At 40.3% G+C, this 27,817-nt stretch overlaps 1 protein-coding gene and 1 long non-coding RNA gene across 2 annotated transcripts; both read right to left on the reverse strand.

Annotated features, from left to right (window-relative positions):
* Nucleotides 1-95: 95 nt before the first annotated feature.
* Nucleotides 96-1,753, reverse strand: LOC131465676 (uncharacterized). Its single transcript, XR_009241333.1, has 3 exons — nt 1,457-1,753; nt 620-799; nt 96-182 (listed from the first exon to the last, which is right to left on the reverse strand). It is a non-coding gene; the product is annotated as an uncharacterized LOC131465676 (long non-coding RNA).
* Nucleotides 1,754-2,998: 1,245 nt separating this feature from the next.
* cfhl4 (complement factor H like 4) lies at nt 2,999-27,817 on the reverse strand. The gene is made up of 24 exons (XM_058638568.1): nt 27,669-27,817; nt 27,378-27,560; nt 23,809-23,914; nt 23,641-23,717; nt 23,352-23,534; nt 22,386-22,568; nt 22,077-22,268; nt 21,781-21,954; nt 20,278-20,442; nt 18,278-18,448; nt 17,964-18,131; nt 17,142-17,330; nt 16,822-17,054; nt 14,147-14,408; nt 11,966-12,145; nt 11,558-11,663; nt 10,434-10,510; nt 9,320-9,511; nt 9,139-9,207; nt 7,453-7,632; nt 6,480-6,667; nt 5,485-5,569; nt 4,240-4,419; nt 2,999-3,449 (listed from the first exon to the last, which is right to left on the reverse strand). Exons 1-24 carry the CDS (start codon nt 27,748-27,750, stop codon nt 3,259-3,261), a joined length of 3,816 nt encoding a protein of 1,271 aa, XP_058494551.1. The 5' UTR covers nt 27,751-27,817; the 3' UTR covers nt 2,999-3,258.

Below are 27,817 nucleotides of genomic sequence, written 5' to 3' on the forward strand. Positions count from 1 at the left end.
GGTGGGCAGGTTTATCTCACCATCGCGACATCTCTGACGCATTGCCACTCCACCGACAGGTTTTCCTCTGGCGCACGAGAACACGATTGCATCATTGTGGGATACATACAATTTATTGTGACGGCTATATTTGAATCTGATGTTACTTCTGTTTGTCTCTTCCGAGGTCACAGTGCAGGGTCCTGCAAAAGACAATGGATGCAGAAAATGCATTACTACGCAGGTCACTCTGTTTATGTAACTATTGCTATATCTATTAGTTCATCTAGTGTATATTATTCTTACTGTCCATTTTAACTGGGCGTTTTGTTCTAGATAATAAAGAGGGGAAACAATCCATCTGAAAATAATTTAAAAAATGTGATTCATGGTCTACTTTAATTACACACAATCCACTGAAGATGGCAATCTTTAATTTATGATGTCTTTGCTGCTTTAATGACAAAGAACATGTGGGTTAGTCAATCCTTTGAACTCTGTATAGAGGAGGGCACTAATATCTGAGACTTTTTCTTTTTTGGATGATTTAGTGTTCGTTAACATTCATGGTGTAATTATTTCACCACTGCACAGTGTTTGCATATGGCGGTCATGTAAAGAGTGGAGTGCAGTTACTTACGGAGGCATCTTATTTCTCCAACCCATTCACCGTTGTCGCACGTTTTGAAGGGCCCACCCTCCATTAGGTAGAAATTCGGACACATGTATTCAGCCCTTTCGTTATGTTCGTAACTGTCCTTAGCCGTGTGCCTGAGTTCTGCATCTGCAGGAGCTGTTGGCCTCTCACAACCCTGAGGAACTGAAAGAATGTGGAAAATGAAAGGTTTTAGTCTTATTGTTTAGCAATTATGAATGTTTCATCCAGAGTCACGTCCTGATCTTAAGGTACACAATATTTTTGCGGTCCTCATTTGTGACCACTTTATCCTCCACATGAGGGTCGCTGGTGCCAATCCCAGGTGACACGGGACGAGAGGCGGGTACACCCTGAACAGGTCACCAGTCCATCGCAGGTCAAGCACACAGAGATGAACAACCGTTCACTCTCACATTCACACATGGATCAATTTAGAGAGTCCAATTAATCTCTATGTTTTTTGACGGGGAGGAAAGCATTGAAATAACAATGACTCATACAGAGTAAATTCATTAAAATAATATGCTACTATAACCATGATCTGTCAAAACTAAAATCTGTTGACCAAAATGTACATTTTAAAATCCAATCTAAATACTTGTAATATAGGAGACAGGCTAATACTTCAGTGTTTCGCTGTGCTTCTGTTTATTGTGCACAAATAACACACACACACACTCATACAGATTCTTCTGTACTGCAAATGAAGCCTGCCTTTCAAAGTAAGAGTCTTTATTTTCACTTTGCATACAACATCTCCCATTACCTCTCAAATATGTTTATATAGCTATATCAGCTTCTTAAAAAAAGTGTTCTTACCATTCTGCGATAAAGACCATCCCACACACCCTAACAGGTGAAGAAGCAAAAGCATCAAAGACAAGTTCATGTTTGGGTTTGTGGAAAAAAGGCTGAGCAGAATATCTGACCTGAGCTCGAGTCAGTATTTATACCCGGCATTTGAAGCATGGACCACACCACGTGAGTGTGCACCGTGCAACATTGTGTAACTCTGACATATCCAGAGTTTCTTTAGCAACAAAACACAATCAATATTGATTGTTTTATTAGTGTGATTCAAGTTTTTTTTTCGTTCGACACACACACATTATAGACATAATGCATTCCCAAGCCCCTTACCATAACCTAAACCATCATAACTAAGTCCTTAACCTTAACCTAAACCCAAAGTGTCCCCACAAGGTCAAAATGGGCGGAGAGAAAAGGAATTGGGCTGGTTACTGGTTCAAATCCCAAAAGGATCAGGGGTTGGGGTGCCCCTGAGCGAGGCACCCGATCCCCAAATTGCTTCCTGGCCGCAGATACGAGCTGCCCACTGCTCCCACAGACGTCTTGAGGTCAAATTCACTATCACTAATTGGTGTGTGTGTGCAAAAATAACTCATTATAATTCTAAAATGTCCTCACAAAGATAAGTTTGTATGGTTTTTTTTGGACCTCACAAAGATATAAATACAAGTGATTAATCGTGCCAACAGGAACTGTCTTTTTGGGACATTTTACGTAAGAGTCCTGATTGTCCCAGCTGCAGAGGACTTCCTCGAACCACTCACAGTCAGACTGCCAGCACACATTTTGTGGTTGTTTTTTAAATGAACCTTTAAAATGGTTTGTTTAGTGTGTTGCTGGTGGTTTCTTGGAGAGTTGGGAAGAGGGAGTCTCCACGTTTTTGCATTTATCTGTCTATTTATTTACGGTGTTTCCTCATTTACAAACTGAGTTACAAACAGTCAGACCGGGTCCTTTATTTACAGCGAGTTAACCACAAAATCCATCGCTTGTGTGTTTGTTCCCATCACTCCTTGATCATCTGCTCGTTTCATAGCATCGATTCACCTCTGCTGTCTCTATGGATCTATGGAGATGTGGTAAAATGTTGCCCCGTTAGCGGGTCTCTGACTTCACTTTTGTGATGAAAACTGCCAGTGATGAGAGTTTTCTGACATATTGTCTGATTTATGTGCTTTCTACTTTATACGTCTATGAATGAACGTCGCTCATTCATCCATACGTCTATGGATGAAGAGTGTTGTTTCCTGCCAGGGCGTGTTGGAGGTGTTACCTTGGTCGGGTGATGTCAAAGTCCAGAGTTCTATGGGCACGAAATCCCAAATTTTGAAGACAGTCTTCCAAGAAGCTGTTATAGCTGCAAAAGTGGGACGAAGTCCATATTAAAGTCCTGTATTTGTATTTGAATATGTCATTAAAGTCCCTGTTGGTGTATATAATACTTTTTTTCCATATATTGTATATACTGCACTGTGCAAAAGACTTTGGCCACCATTAGATTTGTTGTTTTAGCAATGATATAATGACCATACAGTGCTATTTCTCAACCACTTTATGAGAACCAGTAAAGGTTTATTCAAGATGTGCTTGAGCTTTACATACACATGTTTTTGACAGTTTGTTAATGATTAAGACCAACCTTCAGTCACATCATTCCAATCCAAAAGCCAATGAACACAGAATTTGAACTAAGCTGGTGGTGCTCTTCTCTGTAACAAATACTGAGGCGTGTGAAATTAAAAGTTTTATTCAAATGTCACACAGCAGCTGGTGGCAACTCAACTTTAACACATCCATTCTACTGAAGGCCTTTAATGGCAGCTGGGCAGGTTCATCACACCATCACGACATCTCTGACGCATTGACACTCCACCGACAGGTTTTCCTCTGGTGCACGAGAACTCGATTTCATCATTGTGGGTTGAATACAATTTGTCGCCACGCATATATTTGAATCTGATGTTACGTCTGTTCCTGTCTTCTGTGTTCATAGTGCAGGGTCCTGCAAAAGACAACAGACGCAGAACATACATGACTTTACTGCACAGCTTACTATGTTGATGGGGATATACAGTATATGCATTACATACATGTTAGTGTGTTCAGTTACATGTGTGTAATGCTCAATCTAGTGTATATTATTCTTACTGTCCATTTTAACTGGGTGTTTTGTTCTGGATAATAAAGAGAGAAAAAAATCCACCTGAATATAATTAAACAATGTGATTTAAGGTCTACTTTAATGACATACAATCCACTGAAGATGGCAATCTTTCATTTACTTTGCAGTGCCGCCCACTGTTACTGCGCCTCTGATGTGCGTCGTACCCTCCTTCCGGAATCAGGGTTATGCTGTGATTGCTGTTTGGCGTGGCCGTGACCGATAGATCTGTGATCCATACTCCCTAATTGTGCGGTAGGTTATGCTCGTAGGATTATTGAGTATGGTTTGGAAGTTACGGCGAGTGGTAGTTTGCGTCACGCTTCAACTCTGTTGTTTTGTTCTTTAGATTGCCTTGCCGAATTATTTAGATTTTGTGTTTGTGCATGTTATTGTTTTATTTCTTTGTATCCTGTTTATTTGTATGTTCATTTTGATTTATTCTATTCCATTTTGTACTAGTGAGTTTGGGTGTGTGTAGTTGTGAGCTGCTGGAGTTCACCACGCTGATCATTTTTGTGTCTTTTGCAGGGCGTTGTCAGTCTGTCCTCACCTACCACCATTCCGCCACATCTGCATATGGCGGGCATGTCATGTAAGAGAATGTAAAGAGTGGAGTGCAGTTACTTACTGAGGCATCTCATTTCTCCAACCCATTCACCGTTGTCGCATGTTTTGAAGGGCCCACCCTCCATTAGGTAGAAATTCGGACACATGAATTCAACCCTCTCTTTATGATGGTAACTGTCCTTAGCCGTGTGCCTGAGTTCTGCATCTGCAGGAGCTGTTGGCCTCTCACAACCCTGAGGAACTGAAAGATTGTGGAAAATAAAAGGTTAAGGTCTTATTGTTTAGCATTTATGAATGTTTCATTCAGAGTCACATCCTGATCTTAAGGTACACAATATTTTTGCGGTCCTCATTTGTGACCACTTTATCCTCCACATGAGGGTCGCTGGTGCCAATCCCAGGTGACACGGGACGAGAGGCGGGTACACCCTGAACAGGTCACCAGTCCATCGCAGGTCAAGCACACAGAGATGAACAACCGTTCACTCTCACATTCACACGTGGATCAATTTAGAGAGTCCAATTAATCTCTATGTTTTTTGACATGTGGGAGGAAAGCGGAGAACCTTGAGAAAACACACACACACACACACAGAGAACATGCAAACTCCACACGCAAAAGCCTAGACGCCAACCTTTAAAGTAATTGTCCAAAAAAATACATCAGAATGATTTTATCATCGACTTCTGCTCACACTTTTGACTGGAGCATGCTCTTATTTGAGACAACTAAGAAGAAAACTGAAAACGGTCAGTAGTTTTGTGACCCTGGCTCTCTCCCGGAGCTGCTTTTCACCCGCTCGGGAACCGGGGGGAGAGATCTCGAAACAGGGGACTGGTTTAATGATTTGCCAGCGTTATCCAAACTGTCCCTTTAATACATTTGCTGGGGTGAAACTCCCCACTCATACCCCAGTGCACTTAATGTGAAGAAAACCAAATGCAAAGGTTTGAGGAAAGCATTGAAATAACAATGACTCATACAGAGTAAATTCATTAAAATAATATGCTACTATAACCATGATCTGTCCAAACTAAAATCTGTTGACCAAAATGTACATTTTAAAATCCAATCTAAATACTTGTAATATAGGAGACAGGCTAATACTTCAGTGTTTCGCTGTGCTTCTGTTTATTGTGCACAAATAACACACACACACACACTCATACAGATTCTTCTGTACTGCAAATGAAGCCTGCCTTTCAAAGTAAGAGTCTTTATTTTCACTTCGCATACAACATCTCCCATTACCTCTCAAATATGTTTATATAGCTATATCAGCATCTTAAAAAAAAGTGTTCTTACCATTCTGCGATAAAGACCATGCAAAAGCATCAAAGACAAGTTCATGTTTGGGTTTGTGGAAAAAAGGCTGAGCAGAATATCTGACCTGAGCTCGAGTCAGTATTTATACCTGGCATTTGAAGCATGGACCACACCACGTGAGTGTGCACCGTGGAACATTGTGTAACTCTGACATATCCAGAGTTTCTTTAGCAACAAAACACAATCAATATTGATTGTTGTGTTTGTTTTTTTTTTTTTTTTTTTTAGATACTTTATTAATCCCCTTAGGGAAATTACTCTCAGTCTCAGACTGACTGATATTCTCTGCATTTGACCCATCCTAGAATTAGGATGCAGTGGGCTGCCGCAAAGAGAAGCGCCCGGGGAGCATTGGGAGTTGGGTACCTTGCTCAGGGGTACCCCAGCCCTTTTTTTGGCCGGGTGGGGATTTGAACCAGCGACCTTCCGGTTACAAGTCAAGTTCCCTTTCCACTTGGCCACGGGTTGCCGTATTAGGGTGATTCAAGTTTTTTTTTCGTTCGACACACAAATATTATAGACATAATGAAGCTGTTGTAGCTGCTGAAGTGGGACTAACTCGTTAGAATACGTCATTAAAGTCCCTGTTGGTGTATATAACCATATAGTCCATATAGTGTATATACCACACTGTGCAAAAGTCTTTGGCCACCATTAGATTTGTTGTTTTAGCAATGATATAATGACCATACAGTGCTATTTCTCAACCACTGTATGAGAACCAGTAAAGGTTTATTCAAGATGTGCTTGAGCTTTACATTCACATGTTTTTGACAGTTTGTTAATGATTAAGACCAACCTTCAGTCACATCATTCCAATCCAAAAGCCAATGAACACAGAATTTGAACTAAGCTGGTGGTGCTCTTCTCTGTAACAAATGCTGAGGCGTGTGAGATTAAAAGTTTTATTCAAATGTCACACAGCAGCTGGTGGCAACTCAACTTTAACACATCCATTCTACTGAAGGCCTTTAATGGCAGCTGGGCAGGTTCATCACACCATCACGACATCTCTGACGCATTGACACTCCACCGACAGGTCTTCCTCTGGTGCACGAGAACTCGATTTCATCATTGTGGGTTGAATACAATTTTTCGTCACGCTTATATTTGAATCTGAGGTTACGTCTGTTCCTGTCTTCTGCGTTCACAGTGCAGGGTCCTGCAAAAAACAACAGACGCAGAACATACATGACTTTACTGCACAGCTCACTATGTTGATGAGGATATACAGTATATGCATTACATACATGTTAGTGTGTTCAGTAACATGTGAGTAATGCTCAATCTAGTGTATATTATTCTTACTGTCCATTTTAACTGGGTGTTTTGTTCTGGATAATAAAGAGGGAAAAAAATCCACCTGAATATAATTAAACAATGTGATTTAAAGTCGACTTTAATGACATACAATCCACTGAAGATGGCAATCTTTCATTTACTTTGCAGTGCCGCCCACTGTTACTGCGCCTCTGATGTGCGTCGTACCCTCCTTCTGGAATCAGGGTAATGCTGTGATTGCTGTTTGGCGTGGCCGTGACCGATAGATCTGTGATCCATACTGCCTAATTGTGCGTTAGGTTATGCTCGTAGGATTATTGAGTATGGTTTGGAAGTTACGGCGAGTGGTAGTTTGAGTCACGCTTCAACTCTGTTTTGTTCTTTAGATTGCCTTGCCGAATTATTTAGATTGTGTTTGTGCATGTTATTGTTTTATTTCTTTGTATCCTGTTTATTTGTATGTTCATTTCGATTTATTCTATTCCATTTTGTACTAGTGAGTTTGGGTGTGTGTAGTTGTGAGCTGCTGGAGTTCACCACGCTGATCATTTTTGTGTCTTTTGCAGGGCGTTGTCAGTCTGTCCTCACCTACCACCATTCCGCCACATCTGCATATGGCGGGCATGTCATGTAAGAGAATGTAAAGAGTGGAGTGCAGTTACTTACTGAGGCATCTCATTTCTCCAACCCATTCACCGTTGTCGCATGTTTTGAAGGGCCCACCCTCCATTAGGTAGAAATTCGGACACATGAATTCAACCCTCTCTTTATTTCGGTAACTGTCCTTAGGGATGTGCCTGAGTTCTGCATTGGCAGGAGCTATTGGCCTCTCACAACCCTGAGGACCTGAAAGAATGTGGAAAATAAAAAGTTTTGGTCTTATTGTTTAGCAATTATGAATGTTTCATTCAGAGTCTAATCCTGATCTTAAAGTACACAATATTTTTGCGGTCCTCATTTGTGACCACTTTATCCTCCACATATGAGGGGCGCTGGGGCGACAGGTGACACAGGGCGCCAACCTTTAACGTAATTGTAACAACAAAAATGATTTTGGTCAAGAGACAATCAAGAAGAAAATGGTAACCATGGGAAGTTGCTTGACATTATGCGAGAGTCCACTGGTACCCACACATAATATACAATAAGTCAGCACTTAAAGAAAACGAGGAAATATAATACTAGACTGAAGCTGACCCTCATTTGTGCGTGCCAGTCATGCTGTGTTTCCATCAGGGTGCGGTTTGGAACGGTAAAGTCCTGGGTCAGGCTTGCGTTTCGACTGGGAACAGCACCTTTACTGAGGCGTAGGCGGGGTGTGCGCTGTGCCATGTCAGCAAGATACATAGCTTGATGTCGTACCAGTGTGACAACGTCGGACGTGACACACCAGACAACAGAGGACTAGCTCCTGTAGCTCTTGTTTTCTGGTTTGTGGCTGTTTATTTCAACAAGACGTCAAGCTTTGTATGAGAGTAGACAGCGGGTGTTGAAGAAACACCACTCGCGAAGGAGTGACGTTTTTCTGTTGCCTAATAAGCTAACTGTACCATACCACTTTAATCCAGGACCCCCAAGGGAAGAGTGCCAAAAAGGGAACGGTAGGGCCTGTACTATTCCGGAAACGGAAATGCAAAAAAAATAAAGAAGTACCATACCGAAATGCTGTTCCACTCAGTGGAAACACAGCTTTAGTGTTATCTAATGTTAAGACTGAGGAATGCAATAAAAGGAGAACTACTCTGATCATTCCACTCTGTCCAATGTGCATCAGGGAACTATGATGGTCTTTGCAACACTCTTTCACAACTCTCTCCACTCTCCCTGCCTGTAACTCTTCCTAAGTTAAATATGCTGCTTTAGAAACATGTCCGCTCAAGGCTGGGGCCTCCAAAAAGCAAGTTACTTACCTTAAGTACAGAATATTCTACCCTCACGAGAATTATTTTTATTTGAATTATATGTTACACACTGGACCTTTAAAGAGATCCTATAACATAAAACACATCAAAATAGAAAGTATTTTAATAGAAAACATCAGACGCACATAGTTCTGTAATAGAGGAGAAGTAGATAAAGTAATTTTCCTCTCAACTATACTGCAGAGTTTACTTTGATGTGCCCCATCCTGGCAAAGACCATTTCAGCGAGAACAGTTACACAACACAAATAAATTGCTCCACAGCACACAGCAGTTTCACAACACTCTGTGCGATATGACGGGTAAACAGAACAAACATACCTCCACATGTGGGAAGGGACTACTCCACTGTCCATTTGGCAAACATTTAACCAATGCATTTCCCAACAGGCTGTGTCTATGGTTTCTACAAGTAAAAGTCAACTTTTCACCTGGTTTTAGTTGAGTTCCCACTACAGCTGGTTGGATGTGCACACTTGGTTGTATTCCTGTTGATCTGTCTGTGTTGAAGAAGAGAATATGTTTACACAGGATAAACACATCAACAGACAAGCTTTTTTTGCCTCTCCCCACAACAGGCCATTGCAGAGCGTTAAAAATGAAATGGTTTACCTTCGCAAGTGGGGAATGGATTACTCCAATTTCCGTCTTTACCACATACCAGCACTGAACTGCCATTTAGGTATTTCCCAGGACTATCACAGCTGAATGTGAGGAAGCGGTCAGGAAGTATGGGCTCATCATTATCCGGCAAACCTGTAACCGTGATCTCTTTGCCTGCATGAGGTGGGCGACAGCTCAAAGCTGAGTAAGGGCGAAGAATCAGTTGGGTCGGAAAAGACAGAGAAAAGTAGAGGGGTTAATTTGATGTGTAAAGGCCTTTACATACTACGCAAGAACAGAGAAGTTTGTTCTCTCTCCCAAGGCTGCGAGAAAACAATAACGTCACTAGTTTCTTTCGGGTCTCTCAGTTTTTATTTGGTAGTTCTTACTGCTTGTTCTTGACACATCATCTTCGGCAGAATTTTTTTTCTTGTGTGATGTCCGACAACTACTGTGTAATTAGCCAGAAATTTGAAGTGGGCATGGTTCATGTGGAAATTTCCTAAGAGGAGGGCCACACAGTGGTTAGCACTCTGACCTGGGTTCAAGCCCTGGTTGGAACAAGGACCTTTCAGCATGGAGGATTATGGGGATAAGGTAAATTGGACACTGTAAATTGACCGTAGGTGTGAGAGTGAATGGTTGAATGGTTGTTTGAATATGTGGTTGGACTGGCGACTGTCCAGGGTGTACCCCGCCTATTGCCCCATGTCAGCTGAGATTGGCACAGCACCCCCCGCGACCCTCCTGTGGAGGATAAAGCGGTAGAAAATGGATGGATGGGCTTCCCAGGAGTTCTTCTTCATGCGTTTCTCGTGAAGTATGAAACGTCTTGGCCAGAACTAACTTTGTTCGCGTTCTTGCCACCTCGAGAAACACATTTCTCTGTTCTTGTGGAGGTACAGTATGTACAGACTATAAATAAGATGATTATCAGGCTTCTGCAAAGCTTCATGATGAGCTGACAATTGAGCTGAATCAGGGGTCTTGGAGCAGGGCAACACCTAAAACATGCAGGGCAGTGGCTCCCTAGGGTCAGGATTGGAAAAAACCCCAAAATCCACCAAAGTACAGTCAGAGACAGAACTTTGATGATAATTGCTGCTCTGCTGTTGTAACTTACCTTCACATATTGGCACATGATTGGTCCATTTGTCCAGCAAACAAGTGCGTGTGTCTTCCCTACTCACCATCTGATACCTGCATTGAACACCACAGCAATCAATCCTCTACCACTCATATATCACTTTAAAATAATCATCCTAGTTTCTATAGAGGTCTGACAGCTGACGTCAAGTAAACGTCACCATTTTGGTAGGAAGCAGCTCTGTTCACAGCCATAGACAACCAGCAGCACTTACAGTTGACCGGCAATATGTCGGACAACTTGTCTCTTCACTGGCTGTTTTTATTAAAGGTGGAAATGGTGGACAGGTTTTGGCAAAACAGCCAGCGACAGGCTAATGGGAGAGCATTTTAGCAGCTCGATCACTACATATCTGGTACTGAGACAAGACACTGAAGTTGGGATCCAGATTCACAGCAACTTAGTCGGCCATTAAGGGAAAATTTAAGGAAAATTTACCAACGTGTGTGTTACTGGTGTGAAAGTACGTTGTGACTAAAATGTAAGGCCTTACTGTATTAAGAGACATTCAAATATCCTTTATTCTGTTTGGCAAAGTTACAGGTTTTTTTTTTAATCGTATTTTATTAAAAGCGTTTTAACAGACCTGAGACGGAGAGGGAAAATCTCAAAACACTGCCCTTATGTTTTGGGGGGGTTTGTGTGGATAGAGACATTTCCTGAGACGATGCCCTGTACAGGAAACTTTGTCAAAATGACAAAGAAAAAGATTGTTTATGTTTCTGTCCGTGTGGATATGGCCTAAGTTTCCCTTAAGTTCCCCCTTGACTGCCGACCGTGAAGCTGTGAGTGTGGAAGCCTATTTGAGTGAGTGTGGAAGCCTATTTCAGCAACGAGAAGTCATAATGCTGCTGGTCTGGAATAATGTCCACTAATGTTTCCATCCTCATGAAAAGCACCTGTAGGTATGGTAAGGATCAGATATGTTCAAATCGGTCAGATTATGTGATATAATGCTTGATCTCTGTGGATTTAAAGTGCAGAGTTAAGTCATGAAGCTTGAAACGGTTTAATTTTTTAGACGTGTCTTCCTGCCAACATGCCGGTGTGAACAAACTGAGTCATGCGACATTGGGAGCTTTATAAATGGTTCCACATACCCTTCATTACAAAAGTATTTGATAGTTGCTCCAAAAACAAAGTCGCCACCGCTGATGATCTGATAATGGCCATTGGGAGTGTCATCAGGAAGTTGACATGGCTTTACTGAAAAAGAAGAAGAAAACATTAAAAAAAAAAAATAATCATTATAATGCATGTACTATACATCTTATTATGTGATATAGTGAACGGAGGTTGTGGCACTTGTGCAGCCATGTGATTGGTTTGCTGCTTTGGAGAGGCAGCTACAATAAGAGGCTAGAATTTGTTGGAAGCAAAAACATAATTACATAAAAACTATCTGCAGTTTCGAAATGGGTCCAGTTTGTTGTATCCTAGTTACATGTAAAGCAATGTGATCGTTACGCAGCAAAATAAAGAGCAGGGATGACATTCTTTACACTTACAGTAGCACGTTGCTCGATTAAGCGCTATCCAGCCATCAGTTGAGCACATATATTTGATAGTTGGACCGGATATGTAACCAGTTTCACAAGTGAAATGTATTACATGTCCTTGCTGGTACTCATCACTCCTGGTGTTTTCTGACACGTGGGCGTGAGGAACATCTGGGAGGTTTGGACATACTGACAAAGAAAAAAACATGACAAATGGTAAGTATTTATATAGCGCTTTTCTTGACGACCACTCAAAGCTGCTTTACACTATACACACAGCGCATCTATGTGCAGTGCATTTTCTATCACTCATCTTTTATACCCATTCACACGCTGCCAGCAAGTGTCGTGACCAAGGACACATCGGCATGTAGATAAGCGGAGCTGGGAATCGAACCCACAGCCTTCGAGTTGAATTTTTATTTTGGGGCACACAATAAAGCAGCAAATTACATGATGCTTCTGGGGAGTTCTGGACAATTGTAGCTGTGTTGCTGCCTGCCATGGTCTTACCCTTATATTGGCTACAATATAAAATGGCAGCAATCTCAGAAGAATGGTCTTCAAAATGGCGCAATTCTAGGAGGTGAATATGTCGTCGGTCTACTAAAAAGTAACAAAAAGAAACAAAAGATAATGCATTTATTGTCCTCATGACAATGACTTAACTAGTTACTGTAATAAATAATTATGTTTTTATATTATCGTTCAATTAAAAAAAGATCCCATGACAAATAACTTGCAAATGCACACACAGAAGACTTTTGAAAACTATGTAAAACCCCAATGTGGAGTAAAGACAGAAAAATGTTTCAATGTTCAATGTTCAAATGTTTCTTCTGTTCAGGAAAATATGGCTCGATGATGCACCAGAGTCACAGTTAGCATAACCCCTCCTCAACACTGTGTCAAAATCTAAAACCCGGGCAAGCTTTCGGCGTGTTTCCACCCAGTGCAACGGTTCAGTTCTATTCAGCACAGTACGGTATGATGTAGTTTTTTGAGTTTCTTTTAGGAATAGTATCAAAAATACCGGCCTCAACCGTTCCATTTTTCAGAACCCTTCCCTTGGGGTACCAGTGTAATGGTACTGTCCGGGTGAGGCTAGACCCACGCTGGACCATTAGCTAATTGGCTAATTTTCAGCTGTTAACTGTTCACCGTGAGTAACTGCACCTAGCTAACCAAGCTAAACCAGCTCTGTGTTTGCGTACACTATGTCGTTAAACCACGACCAAAACGTCGTCTCTCTACTTGCCTGTTGAACAGGTGGCGTTCATGTATATATTCTGTACAAACACTGATGAACAGCAGCTTATAAGTTGCCTATATACATTTTGCTCTATTCCACCAGTGTTAATTAGGGTGTGTGTGTTTACATTTAGAGTGAAGCAGACAGGAAGGCACGCTCCCTTCTTGGCATTGTTGTTGTTGTTTTTCCGGGTCACGAAGCGCACAAAAAAAAAAGGTAAATGAGATTGAGACAGCCAACAGTGATTCTCTAATAAATGCACGATTGCAAGCATGACAGACCTTTTTAAATCCTTCAAATTTGGCAATATGGTGACAAAGTTAGAGGAGATATTTTCTCCACGTGCACTTTAAGGTCTGTGACTGTGTTCAAATATAATTATACAGTAAATAGAATATACATTTACAATGAAGCGATAGTACAGCTTAATGTGGTTTAACTTAATGTGGTTGCATGAGTTCAACACTGACTTCACCATGCTGCCATTTTTCTGAACCAGTTTGAGACCTGCTGGCAGAGACAGAAGGGATAACAACAACAACTTGAACTTTGAGAAAATCAAAAAAAATGTGTCATGGGGACACGTGTGCTGCTGCATCGTTTGGTAAATATGCAAACTCACAAAATAACACAATTGAATTCAATAGAGTTTGGTACAAGTTTATACAGTTCTGTTTCCATCCTGCAAAATGCTGTCTTGCAGTGAGAAAAAGTGGTAAACACATTCTTGTGATATAGTAGATTAAAACAGGTCTAGATTTTACTTGGTGAACTTTATTTTACGTCACTAAAACAGGTTTTTTTCTCTGTCCCTGCTGGACCTTATACCTAAAAGAACCACAAAACAACGTCTTAAAAGTATTGAAAAATCACCCCTTCATGCTTTACATTATATTAAACAAATCAACATAACTCAGTATTTAAAACGATGGTCTTACCTTTCTGTGCTGATGAAAATTTCACATTGCTCCACAGCTGCAAAAGCAGAAGCAACAAAGGCAGTCGCATCTTAGCAAGCAGGAGAAAAAAAGACGAGATGACAAACTGTTTTTCCCTAACAAAACAAAAAATGTCTGTGTGAATTCCAGCCGCAGTCCACAGTGAGCACTGAGTGAGGACTGCCCAGGGGGACTGGACTGCACAAGGCTGCATGGACGCAACATGACGCACGGCAAAACAAACAGGTACACACTGTGCGTACTGGGTTTAGAAAAATACTCGGACAGCATTGTTTGCACAACATCAGTCAATTTATTGACCACTCTCAATGTACAGCATTCCTTCGCTTTCCTGATTTAACTCATATGGGAATCTACTGCATTTGCCTCGACTGACTGTACATGACCTCATTTGGAGGAAGGTAATCAGACTACAGACATATTTGAATTAAATTAGATGTGACTCTGACACATCACGTTACACTATCTCACACATACAGAGCAGCATGTCAACTCTCTTTGCAGAACCATGTAGTATTTGAAGCTCAATAGCTGCCATGATTGAGAGTGAGTGTTGACTTAAATTACCACTCGCGTGGCATGTGGCAATGTTGTTGTCGATACAGTGCAAAGTCCAGTGTAAATATCGTTCAGTGATGCTTTCCAAATGCATCAAATGAGCAACACTTTCTGCATAAGGAAACTTCACACACAGTAGCTGGTGCTTGACTATTATGAATATTGCATAATTGCATTAGTCATAGTTGTGTTATTTACAACAAACTAGTGTCACTCTTGTTTCTTCACAAAAGTGGCCTAGTACCAGTTTAATGACTACTGAACTAATGTGCACTAAATGAACAATCGTCAACTACAAAACAAAACCAAATAACTGAAGCTCAACACCATTAAGATATCTATAGCTATCTAGATTATGTCAAAATGTTTTTTTCTTTTCTCCCTCGTGCCTTTGTCCGGCTCTGCTGTCAAACATGTATCACTGTTGGTTGTTAAACTTTAACTGTCCTCGTGCTGAGCCTGACTCGTAGTTTTAATCAAACACCTTTAGGATTTACCTGAAAACCTTCCGTAAGTACAAGTCACTGCAATGCATGCAGACATGCTGTCAGCAGTGGCGCTGTATAAATGCAATTTGTTTACCACTTGCCACATTTTCTTTTAGATTCATCTTAAATTAAAGGGATGTATAAATATTTCCCACCTAAACTAAGCCCATGAAAGAAAGTTTTGACCACTTATTTGTGTGTGTGTGTGTCATCTACAAAACTAAACATCTAAACCCCAACCCTTGCCCTAACCTAAATCTAACCCTAAGTTCCAAAAAAGCAAGTTCAGTGTAGACACCAAGCTCAAAAAATAAATAAAACCACCCAATGAGGCCTTTGTACTGTTTACCTTATTTTTATTTCAACATGCCAAACTTTCACAATAGCAACATTTTTTGCACAAATGATTGTTAAACTTCAGACACCCACTGTTACACTTTCCAAAAGTAACATGTATGGCAGCAGTGTATCAAGGTGATGCATGTTGTAAAGAAAGAAAAACATCAAACAAACAAACAAACATTAAAAGCTCTTTTTTGGCATTCAAAGTAAGCCGTCCTTGACCCTATGTGGACACCGCTTTTACTGTTGCGGAGAGGTACCTGTGGGTGAAAATATCAAAGATCAGAATCATACTACATATCATGTTAACCATGTAATCCAATCCAAACCAAATTTATTTATATAGCACATTTAAAAACAACAAAGTTGACCAAAGTGCTATACAGTTTAGACATAAAAACGACACAAGAAAACACTAAAACCAACAGGCCATAGAGATAAAATAAATGTTAACAGTGTTCCATATAACCGGTATAATTCTCGCCAAAAACAAAGCAACCCTCAATTTACCCTTTGTCAATTATAAAGGACAAACTTATCTTGTATGATGACAGTCACATTCACAAGACGTTGTCGCGAGCCACACCTGATTCAAATGAGTGGGTCGTTATGAGGCTTTTGCTGAGCTTAATGACCATTTGAATCAGGTTTGTTGGAGCGGGGAACCTTCTCAAACATGCATTTATCTGGCATCTTGTTGTTGCATGTTGTTGTTACTGTCGTTGTGTCTAACTGTTCTTATTGCAAACTACTAAAAACAGTTTGTTAAAAAGGAGCTGCCTCTCCTGACATGACTGTGCTACTTAGCAGCTTCTCCCAGTTTAAAATGAAGTTTTTCACAGATTGTGTCTCTTTAATTGCAATTCGGACCGGCATTTTGTGTCCATTGAAATAGGGCTTCAACACTTAAATTAATCGTCAACTAGTTTGGTACTCGATTCATTGGTAAAACAAGCTTTCTGAGATTTCAGTTTCTTGAATTTGAATATCTTCTGGTTTCTTTGCTCTATGTAATATCATCATTTTGAGAAACAATAATTGACATTTTTCAACATTGGACCAAACAGTTACTTGAATAATTGAGAAAATTATCGGCAGGTTAAACGATGATGAAAATAATCTTTAGTTGCATCCCTGTTATTGGAACAATGATCATTATGATATTCTGATGATAATCTTGTATCATATGACATCTAATTTCAATCTGTACTCCATAATAATCTTGTTTGTTGGCCGATTTCAATGGATTTCATTATTCGCCTCTACACCAAGAACACTCTGGCTTAGCTTTAACACTGGCTCTTCATACGTACGTTTACATTCAATGGTCCTCTCGTCCCATTTCCCATCCTTGCATGTCAGTGTCGCTTCTCCCTGAATATTATGGCCCGGGCGGCACTGATAAATGACCTGAGAACCAGACAAATATTCCTTCTGGTATGACGCCATAATAACAGCGTTGTCAACTTTAGGTGGGGGACTGCACTGATTGGCGATGACTGAAAGGGTAAAATGAAAATGTGGACAGTGTTAGGTTACACGCTGTAATCCTTATACATGTTTAAATAAAAGTGAAGGTGACTCACGTGCACAGATATTCTTCATTGGTATTGCTCCCAAAGGCCACTTCCCCTCGACACACGTCAAGCTTTGAACCTGAATGCTGTATCCTGTGTTACAAACAATCTGGACATGTTTGCCGTCTTCATAATACTTTTGTTGTGACGAGACGATGTCCCCGTTAGGAATCACAGGCACTTCACAATGTCTTGTCTCTGTTGTGGGTATAATAACAAATAATTAGGTTTGTATGTTGTAAATGACAAATATACAGTTTGAATGGTATTTGTTTTAGTGATACAATATGATACAATATGATGATTAATCATTTTGAAATCAAAATCACAATTTGAAACGACCCAGTCAGCAAAATGCAAAGGCTGCATTGTTCTTGATCACTCACACATCCAATTGCATCCTTGTATTAAAACATACGGTAGAGTAGTTCATGTTTTCATGGTCTTAATACTCCATCATCTGTAATTTGATTTGCGATATATTTATGATATTGTATTGCGCGCCACATGGTTGGGCGAAGTGGTTTAGATGTTTGCAGGTCCTTCGGTTTCTTCCCACAGTCCAAAAACATGCAGACTTGGGGATTTGGCAAACTGGACACACTAAATTGACAGTAGGTGTGAAAGGGGGTGCTTGTTTGTCTCTTATGTGGCCCTGTGATGGCCCTATGTCAGCTGGTTTTGGCACCAGCGCCCCTCTCATGTGGAGGATATAGTGGTAGATATTTTGTTTTCCTGCTTCTATAGAAATGCTGATGGTCTACATTAAGAATCAACTTTGCTACACGCTGGTTATAACTAGACCTGTAACGTATTTCAAGTATCCATTACCGATGCACTGTCCAAGTCCAGACCATACACCACCAACACATTTGGCTTCACCCCACCAGCCTTTGGTGATGAGCTTATAACCTTCATCACAGGTGTAGTACAGTGTGTCATTCTCTGCTCCAGTGGCAAAACCATGTTGGATTTCTGCTTCAGGACATTCTGTAGAACCTGAAAGAAAACAAAACAAAACATTTAAAAGGTTAATAAGGTCCTCTAATGGCCTTATTTTATTTTATTTCAAACAACAGTCACTCTGTGATGAACCTCGAAACTCTATAATCATTGTTGTTACCGTATTTTCTGTGCGGCCTTACCTGTGCATAGCTGAATCCCAGTCCAAACACCTGCTTCGCAGACAACAGTGAAACGTTTGTCCATATCATTGTGGCATTCATACTGGACTTGATCTCCATGCTTGTAGGTTCTCTTGCTACTGTCGATGACCAAGTGCGCTTGGTTGAGGTTGAGTTTTTTACACGTCTTCTCTACAGGAAAATCATTGTGAAAGGCAGAAGTCAGAGAACCGTGACACCCCTATGTACACACACAGATTTTACAGAGCCTAACAAAAGCCTTATTCCTATCTTTAACCATGACCAGTTACCCTGCCAGTGGTTACCCTGACGCTAACCACAAATCTTAGCCAGTTCCTCAGAAATGAGGTTCTGCCTCATTAGGACAAGTTCTTGATCTCCATGAGGACTACTGGTCCTGACTAGGTCAGTATTTATGCAGTTAAAGAGCTGTGTTATACTTTCAAAGGGCTGTCTGACTGCATGGTAAACCACTATCGCAAACATTTGGGGCTACAACTTGTTTCCCTGTGCTGTCCTCATTTAAAGGGTTATCATGTTTTGGTTCTTTCTCCCTCTTCAAACAGGCAGTATTGTTGTATTTACTGTATTTGTAATCACACAGACTCTGCATAAATACTTAATACACAACTACTTTAATGCTGTGGTGTATTCCAACTACAACAGTCATTACTTAGAATGTAACAAGTATAATTACATGTGTTGCACCTCTCAGCTCCATGGCCATGCATTTTCTCTGTCCACGATTACAATTCTTGACTCCACTGCATGTTGATTATACATGCATTAGCAAAAATGAACACAGAGTGATTATAACCTCAAAAAGCTTAATGTTTCTGGATTTGATCATTACATTTAAATTACATGTAAGCATTTAGCAGATGCTTTTATCCAAAGCGTCTTACAAGACAGGAATAAGCTACATAGAAGAAGTCTTGGCAAGAACTCCACTAGATAGGAACAGTGGACTGATAGAGGGTGAGAGTGCCGAGGTGGATGCAAGTGCATAAGGAGGTAGTGCAGGGGAGGGGGTAGGATAGGGTAAGTGATAGGACAGAGGATGCTTTTGGAAGACTTGGGTTTTCAATAGCTTCTTGAAGACAGACAGGGGCGCCCCTGTTGTGGCAGTGCTTAGTAGGTCATTGCACCAGTGTGGAACGACACATGAAAAGAGTCTGGATTGTCTTGTGCAGGGTGTTGGCACCGCCAGACGACAATCCTTTGATGAATGGAGTTGTTGAGAGGTAACATAAGCCTTTAGAAAAGCATTGAAGTAGGTGGGCTAAGGGTAGACAGTGGAGCTCAATGAACAGAGGGGTGACATATGCCCTTTAAGGCTAATTGAAGACCAGACACGCCGTCGCGTTCTGGACCATCTATAGTGGTTTCACAGCACAGGTTGGGAGGCCTGTTAGCAGGGTGTTGCAGTAGTCAACGTTTTTATATTGAATAGTGCAAAGCGACATGAACGGGCGACAGAAGCAACATGATCTGGAAAGGTCAACTGGTCATCAATCATGACACCCAAGTTTCTTGCTGTCTTGGCATTGTGGAGCCAGAGATAGGGAATCGATATTAATGCAGATGTTATGATGTGTTGTTGGCTTGGCTGGGAAGACCAGCAGTTCAGTTTTGGAGAGGTAAAAGCATGCATCTCTATTACTGGTGTATTAAGTGCGTGCAGTGCAGTACCAACTTTGGCAGTGTTTGGAGGAGAAATGCGAGAGCTATCGGTAGAACTGCAACAGACATACTGTATGTCTGTGTGTGCGCAGTGTCGACTGGAAAAGAAATGCAAGAGATGTCTGTTTATTTGACTGTTAATGGCACATCTGACTTAATAAGGGCACCAGTGTGTGCAGTGCCGACTTTGACATTGTTTGGAGAAGAAATGCAATAGAACGGGTTGTTTTACTAAGAAGAAGAAAAAGACGACAGTAAATCCCCTATAACACAATCAAGCTAAATATCAACAACACAGTAGCTCTATATTCCCTTACCTCTGCAATTTTTATTTCCACTCCAACCATTTTCACCACAGGTTAGAGAAAATTTTCCTTCATATCCATTCGTGCACACATAATCCACCCTCTCTTTATAAACATATGTCTCTTTAGAGTTGACGATGTTTGTATTTTCGATATCATTTCTGTTGCATGTGATTCCTGAAACAAACATACAAACAAAACTAAATAAACACCACAATGTTCTTAGTATTAGGTAATGTAGTTTGGTTAATTCAATGACGTTTTATTCGGAAATGTCACTAATTACAACAAGAGGTCAGGGCGGTTTTTTTTTAGGTTGTGGTAAAAACACAAACAAAGAACAAAGAAATATGACCCCTGGATTATTTTTCTGAGTTTCCTGTCCTGTCTTCCCTGCTGATTGTCTCTCCTGTCCTAATGTGTTTCACCCTTGTGTCGTGATAGTTTCTCTGATTGTCCCTGTCCTATTTAGTCCTTGTGCCATTGTCATTGTTAATTCATTTGGTTTGTTTCCTTCATGTCACGTTTCAGTCCTATCTGTTGCTCTGGTTTTCATGTGTTCCTGGTCTGCTCCCCATTTTTCTGCTCCATGTTTGTCAGTTTGTTCTTTTTTGTTGAAACTGTGTCCTCCATTTTCTTTCTTTACTCCTACGTGACATCTACATACAGTATAGCTACCACTACCATTGGACAGGGGCTACCTCAACTTAGAAACCTTTAGACAGAGTGATAAAATGACTATGTAATAAACACATCTGTAAAACTATGCAATGGCTATTTTAAAAGAAGAAAGGCTTTTTCAGAGGCTTGATGAACATGGAGGTGTTGCCTCTTTTTAATTGTGACTACCAAAGGTTATTTCTTCCGCCAAGGAGGTCGTGTTTTAATCAGCATGGTTTTCTCTGTTAGTGTGTCCTTCTATTCGCAACTTCCTGGTTACAGTTTTTGACAAATCAATAAGAATTTTTTGCAAAGGGCAGGTGATCACCCATCAAATTCTTTGCTAAGAATCTACCCACTGATGACAAAAAAATGATCACATTTTCAAGAAATCCCTATCTCTTATAAACAAAACTCATCAGATACTCCACCATCAAACCAAGATTTACATACTTATTTAAGATGGTAATAGCTATAAGTAGGTACAGTTCTATACTGATCCAGAGGTGCGCGCTCTCTGAGTGCTCTTGTTCCTTTATTTTTTTCATACAGTAGCTCAGGATTGTGGAGAACCAGGCAACTGTTCACACAATTTGTACAATTTGTACATTTTCTGGGCAGATACCTAACAAGGAAATGAATACCATAGATTCAAAATGTACATATGAAGTGATAGTGAATGTGTGTGTGTGTGAGTGGGTAGGCAGGAAGCGCCGTTTCAATACCTTTTGTTGTTGAACCTTTTTGTTGGAAATCAAAGTTTAAGACTAAAAGACTAAATTAAACCGAAATGGTCCGTGAGCAATTCGACAACTGTGGATAGTAAATGAACAGTAATGATTAATTTAACAGTACCTTGACATTGTGGATCTGGTCTCCATCCAGCTCTGGTGCATGTGGCCCAGTTGTTGCCATCTGTGCTCTTGTAACCATCCTTACAAGTATAACTTAAGGAGTCACCTATTTTTTTTGGTGCTCTAGAGTATCTCCAGTACCTTTCCAGTGAGTCTTGTACAGTGCATGTAAACACTAGAATAAGAAAGAGACTTGTTAATCTAAAAGGATCAGTATAGGACTGTTTATGACCACATGTTGATTCAACCACAAAGACAACAACAATCTCATCATCGGACTGTGGGCACAGTTCGTACCTTGGCATACGGGGTAGATAGTCCATTCTCCGTTGTCTTTGCACGTAGCTTCTACTGTGGTCTGTTGATGACGAGGAATCCAGTAGTCTTCGTCACATGTTACTCTTACTCTCTCCCTACGTGAGAATACACTTTTGGCAGGTTCGTAGCTGGTTCCTCTCAGTGTCAACATTGAGAGTTTACATGTTATCACTGCATTTTTGGGAGTTGAAGCATATTTTCTGTTACTTTTCTCAAAAAAAAAAGACAACCATGACATCTGTCGCTCCAACAGTAAGGCTGGTGTAACATGTGGAGTTTTAGACTTACATTCACATGCAGGTGTGGGGCTCCACTGTGCTCTTAGTCCTTGTTTGATGCATTTTGTATGTCCAATCACAGCAATCTTATAGTCCGGATTGCACTGATAACGCAGGACTTCCTGCTCTTTATAGACTGTGACGTCTCCTTTGACGAAGCCATTTTGAATCACAGGCACAAAGCATTTTAACTCTAGATAGAATGAATGAAACACAAGCATGAATGTGACAACATCTGTTCATGGACAGCCAAAATAAGTTAGCACCTACTAAAGTGATGTTTGTGTGAGAGGAAAGTGAGAGTGAAGGAGAAGTCACTGAAAAAAGTGTCACTGAAATATTCTTTAAATCTTTGCTTATTTTAGTTTCACCTTTTCTCATTCCGTTATACAGTATTAATGTTATATTATGTATTTTTGTTTATATTTTGAAACTTAATCTTGTCAGGGTATGTTCTGTACACAGACTTCTACGTTTTCTGTGGCAGGAAGGAGGTTTCTACGTAAGAGTGGCCTCACTTTTCTGAACTATGGATTATGAAAATTCTTCCAAGATTGATTTACGTGTTTACCAGGCTTTTACTAGTTATCCAGTCTCTGTATATCAATATAATAAGTCAAATAAAATAATTTTTTGAATGTAATTAATTAGTTATAGTCTAAAACTGGTCTGCTTTGGGTTCAGCAAGCTGTGGTGTGACTGTGCAGGTCCTGTCATGCACCTGTCAGTGGTGGTTCATGTGGTCATATGCAACAACAGTGCAAATTATTTAGGAGACACGTCTAGGAGTCTCAGTAGAAAAAAACTCGTAAAGTATGGAGAGGACCCTTAACTGGATCTATTACTAATATTTTTTTTCGGGTGTTACAGTATTACAAGTCTGCCTGTAGGTTATTGGTGGCTGATTACTGTTGGCCAATGCCATTTTAGAGTTTCTCTCCTCCCATTTTCCCTTCCTTCCTTCTGCCTGTTGTACCTTCACATTTCGGTTTGTCGTCGCTCCACTCTCCATGTTCATTACAATAGATCTCCTGGGAGCCAATCAGGACTTCATTCCTGTTCTTGCAGCTAAATCGAACTACGTTACCAAAGGTCGCTTCCTCTAGGTCCCCAGTAACCTGGACATTATCGTCCACATGAATCACTGAGCACTGTTGTGCTGGAAGGAGAAAAAACATGACGTACAAAAAACTTAAAGGAAGCAAAAACAGTATTTTAAAAAGGCCTCAACTACAACTATTCCTTATCCTTAATTCCGCTCTTACCTTCACAAATGGGAACAACACCATCCCAGCCTCCTGCCATGCAATGTCGGTGGTTTGTCCGACTGACCATTTGATAACTGAAACCAGTACAATGTAGAATGTTTATATTGTAAGCAAGTCTCATGAGAAGCACTATAAAGCTTAGAGAACATTTTATGATCATAATACCCTGTGTGGCATTTGTATACAACTTTTGACCCGAAAACAAAATCTTCTCCTATTTCCAGATTAAAATCCGCAAACGCTGTATCACCAGGGTGACCACACGATTTGGCTGAAAAGATTTGAATGAAGAAGAATGTTAATGACATGTGGCAGTGAAGGTTGAAATATCCAATATCTGATCCAGTGATTTGGACCAGTATCGGACTGATACAGAGACTGTGTTCCTTATCAAATCATCTCTACTAATCATTCAAACATACTGCTGCAAATTCAGTAAAAAAAAAACGACAACCCACAAATGAAACACATTCATATGTATAAATATAAGTCAACAAAATATATAATTTGTTGGAATACACTGACATGTTATATTACACATTATATGTAGTTTTTGCCGCATATAGTGGCAGCATTAATATTTATTCTTAACAAAAAAGTGATCACTTACGTTGACATGCCGTGCCTCTAGACTGCCATTTACCTTCGACACAGAGCAGTTTGAAAAAGCCACTGTAACCAACATTGCAGCTCACTCTTACTTGTTTTCCACCAGGGTAGATGGCGTCCAGTCCAGTTATGTCAAAATTTGAATCATACAGGGGCCCTTTTAAAAAAGCCTCAAGTGTGCAATCTGGGAGAGAGAGAGAGAGAGAGAGAGAATGACCAAAAGGAAAAACAGCTGCTTTTCTGTGTTCCAACACCAGACAACAGACTCAGTAGCACAAATGACACGAGCTACGTCGTCTCACCTTGACTTTTCACAAAGGTCAGCGCTTGCATCCACAAAAATAGGACACAGCTTCCTGTTATTGTCCGCATTTTATCTTCATTAACGTGAACCGCCAAGCAGAAGTAGAGACTGGAGACTATAACACTATTATACACAGAGAGAGCTGTGGATTGTGGGGAGAAAGGGAGAGCGAGAGAGAGAGAGTGAGAGAGAGAGAGAGAAGAGATATTGCTCAATGATTTACGCAAGTCTGTTCTGTTCCAGCCTCCACATACAGAAAATAAATGAAGTGACCACACAGAAAAAACTTGGATGACACACTGGATCATCATGTATGTATTATATCTATATAAGACTACTTCTTACAAAGACAATAATTCATATTTCGAGCAATGCAATGAATGTATCCATGTTTCTTTGCTCATGCGTAGTTAAGCTTTGCTTTGTTTAACATTCAGTGAGGGGAAAAAAAACAACACATTTATTCCTGTAATAGCATGTTTATCTTTTCTTTCTTTCCAGTTAATCATTTGCAGAAGTCAATTGAATAAACAAAATTTCACCAAGTCAGCTCAGACTGCTCTAATCTAAAGTAAATATGTAAAAAGAAAACAAAAACATTTTGTCAGAACAACACTAGATCAGAAGTGAAAAAAAAAATCGCGACTAAACTACTAAACTCCTTAAACACAGTTTATACAAATGTACAGTATGAATGACGACCGGAACAAGGCTGGTAAACAAATATTACAGGTTGGTCTCAGATTGGATTATTACAAATATTCTTCTTGTGTTATCATAATCAGACGGTTCATCGGTTAATAAGTTCTAAACTTCTTCTCAAACCTTTTCAAACATAAGAAGGAACTGATGAATGTGAACGAATGGACTTTGTTAGAACCATGGAAAATATGAGGCTTATGTTTGTATTTTATGCCTAATTGGTTAATATCTAGTTTGCTTTAATTTATATTGATTCATCATAACTGATATTTTGTTTTATCTAAGTACAATTAATGTTAATTCAGTTATATAAGGTTTATTATGCTCTAATTTTGTCCTGCTACCACAAACCAATATTGCCGTAAAGCACAGCTTATTGTAGTAAACTGTAGTAAATGAGCCATTTGGGCACCTGTTGGCATCTCTGCTTTTTTGGAGCAGGACGGGAACAACAATTTTCTGACCGTAGCTTAACCGTCATTTAGGCATAAGAAACTTCTTTTTTCCTGTCAGTTATTTTGAGGTGACAGACCGGATATCAAGGATTTTGCTTGAAGACATTTATTTTTTGTTCAATGTGGATTACAGTGTGAAAATAAATCACTGCATTTTCTTTTACGTCGGCCTCGTTTCCTTCTTGGATTTTCTTTGGAGTTTATTGCCTCACGAAAAGCACGAGTACAGAAACTTCGTGTCCTGCAAGAGCGGCAAATAGGTTGCCACTTCAGACTTGTTTGTCTGCTTGTGCGCTGAACATTTGTTCTTCTTTACGTTCCAATCAAACTAAACGAAATGTTTTGTATTTGAACGGCACTTCTCTCGTCTCGATGACCGCTCGAAGCTGCTTTGCACCACATTTCGTATGGCACGGTGTTTTTGATCACACATCTTTCATACCCATTCGTCAGGAGCAAACATGGGATTAAGTGTCTTGCCCATGGACACATCGGCATATAGACTTGCGGAGCTGGGGGGGGGGGGGGATTCAACCCACGACCTTCAAGTTAGCCACTGTCTCCCCACACAAAACCAAACTAACATAGTGATATCACTTTCAACTCATATTGCCCAGCCCTACTGAACAGAACAAACATTTTGACCGACCCATTCCTGACCAGACGTGATGCTCAGTGGCCCCCAAGTGATTTGAGTTTGAGACCAGGACTCTATTACGATAGTTATACACATTATAACTTGATATTAAGTCGTGTTACACACTGGACTTTCAATCTGTGTTTTAATCTAAATTGCTGTCATTTGATGTTGTGCACAGTGTTTACCTCAGGACAGACATCGGTCATGGAAACAAATAGTAACAACAAGAACTTATATATTTGAATGTGTCTGCACACCACACAGCTGCTGAGGAACTGCTCTGGAGTGACCCCCTGAGGTGCTGCATCGCTGTCGCCCTCATGGAGAGAGAAACGCTCGACAGTACACAAATAACTGGATACAATAAAGAAGAGGGTCTCAGCAAAAGCAAAACAAAAACCTTCCTTTTTTTTAGCCCCATATATGATTAAATAGAAATAAACCAACACTGATGGGTGAATAATTCCCATATAGATCAAGTACATGTTTTTTACGGGGTAGAGAGACAAGTGGGCGAGTTTACAGAGCAGATGTCAAAACAGATGTCACTGAATATTCAAATGATATGCAATTACAGACAAGAAGAAGAATGCAACAGACACACATGATGAAGGACATGCCTGCTTCTACACTACACGTAGAATCAAATCCACCTGCTGAGAGTTTATGTGAACACAAAAAAAAAAAAAACATGTTTATGGATGGCATGTAGGACACGTGTCACATTGTTTTTTTGTGTGCTTACTTTATTCAAACATTCCTTGACAACAGAGCTCATTGGAAAATACAATTAGACGTGGAAGAAAGAGAAAAGAATAGGGAGGGGAAAAAAAGGTGGGAGGAGAGTGTCTCTTTTCCATGTAGTTGTAGAATCTCTTCTTCTCTTCAAATCGCTTCAAAAAACAAAACACATTCATATATGGATACATGTCAACAAAATGTGTTGGAATACGGTTTGGTATGGTTTTTGCCACATATAGTGGCAGCATTAATATTTATTCATAACAAAAAAGTGATCACTTACGTTGACATCTCGTGCCTCTAGACTGCCATTTACCTTCGACACAGAGCAGTTTGAAAAAGCCACTGTAACCAACATTGCAGCTCACGCTTACTTGTTTTCCACCAGGGTAGATGGCGTCCAGTCCAGTTATGTCAAAATTTGAATCATACATGGGCCCATTCACAAACTCCTCAAGTGTGCAATCTGAGAGAGAGAGAGAGAGAGAGACAATGACCAAAAACAGCTGCTTTTCTGTGTTACGTGTTCCAACACGTCTCAGTAGCACAAATGACACAAGCTACGCTGTCTCACCTTGACTTTTCACAAAGGTCAGCGCTTGCATCCACAAAAATAGGACACAGCTTCGGGTTATTGTGCGCATTTTTATCTTCATTAATGTGAACCGCCAAGCAGAAGTAGAAACTAGAGACCGAAACACTATTATACACAGAGAGAGCTGT

Source organism: Solea solea, chromosome 9, assembly GCF_958295425.1.
Source record: "Solea solea chromosome 9, fSolSol10.1, whole genome shotgun sequence".
In the NCBI taxonomy this organism is placed as follows: domain Eukaryota; kingdom Metazoa; phylum Chordata; class Actinopteri; order Pleuronectiformes; family Soleidae; genus Solea; species Solea solea.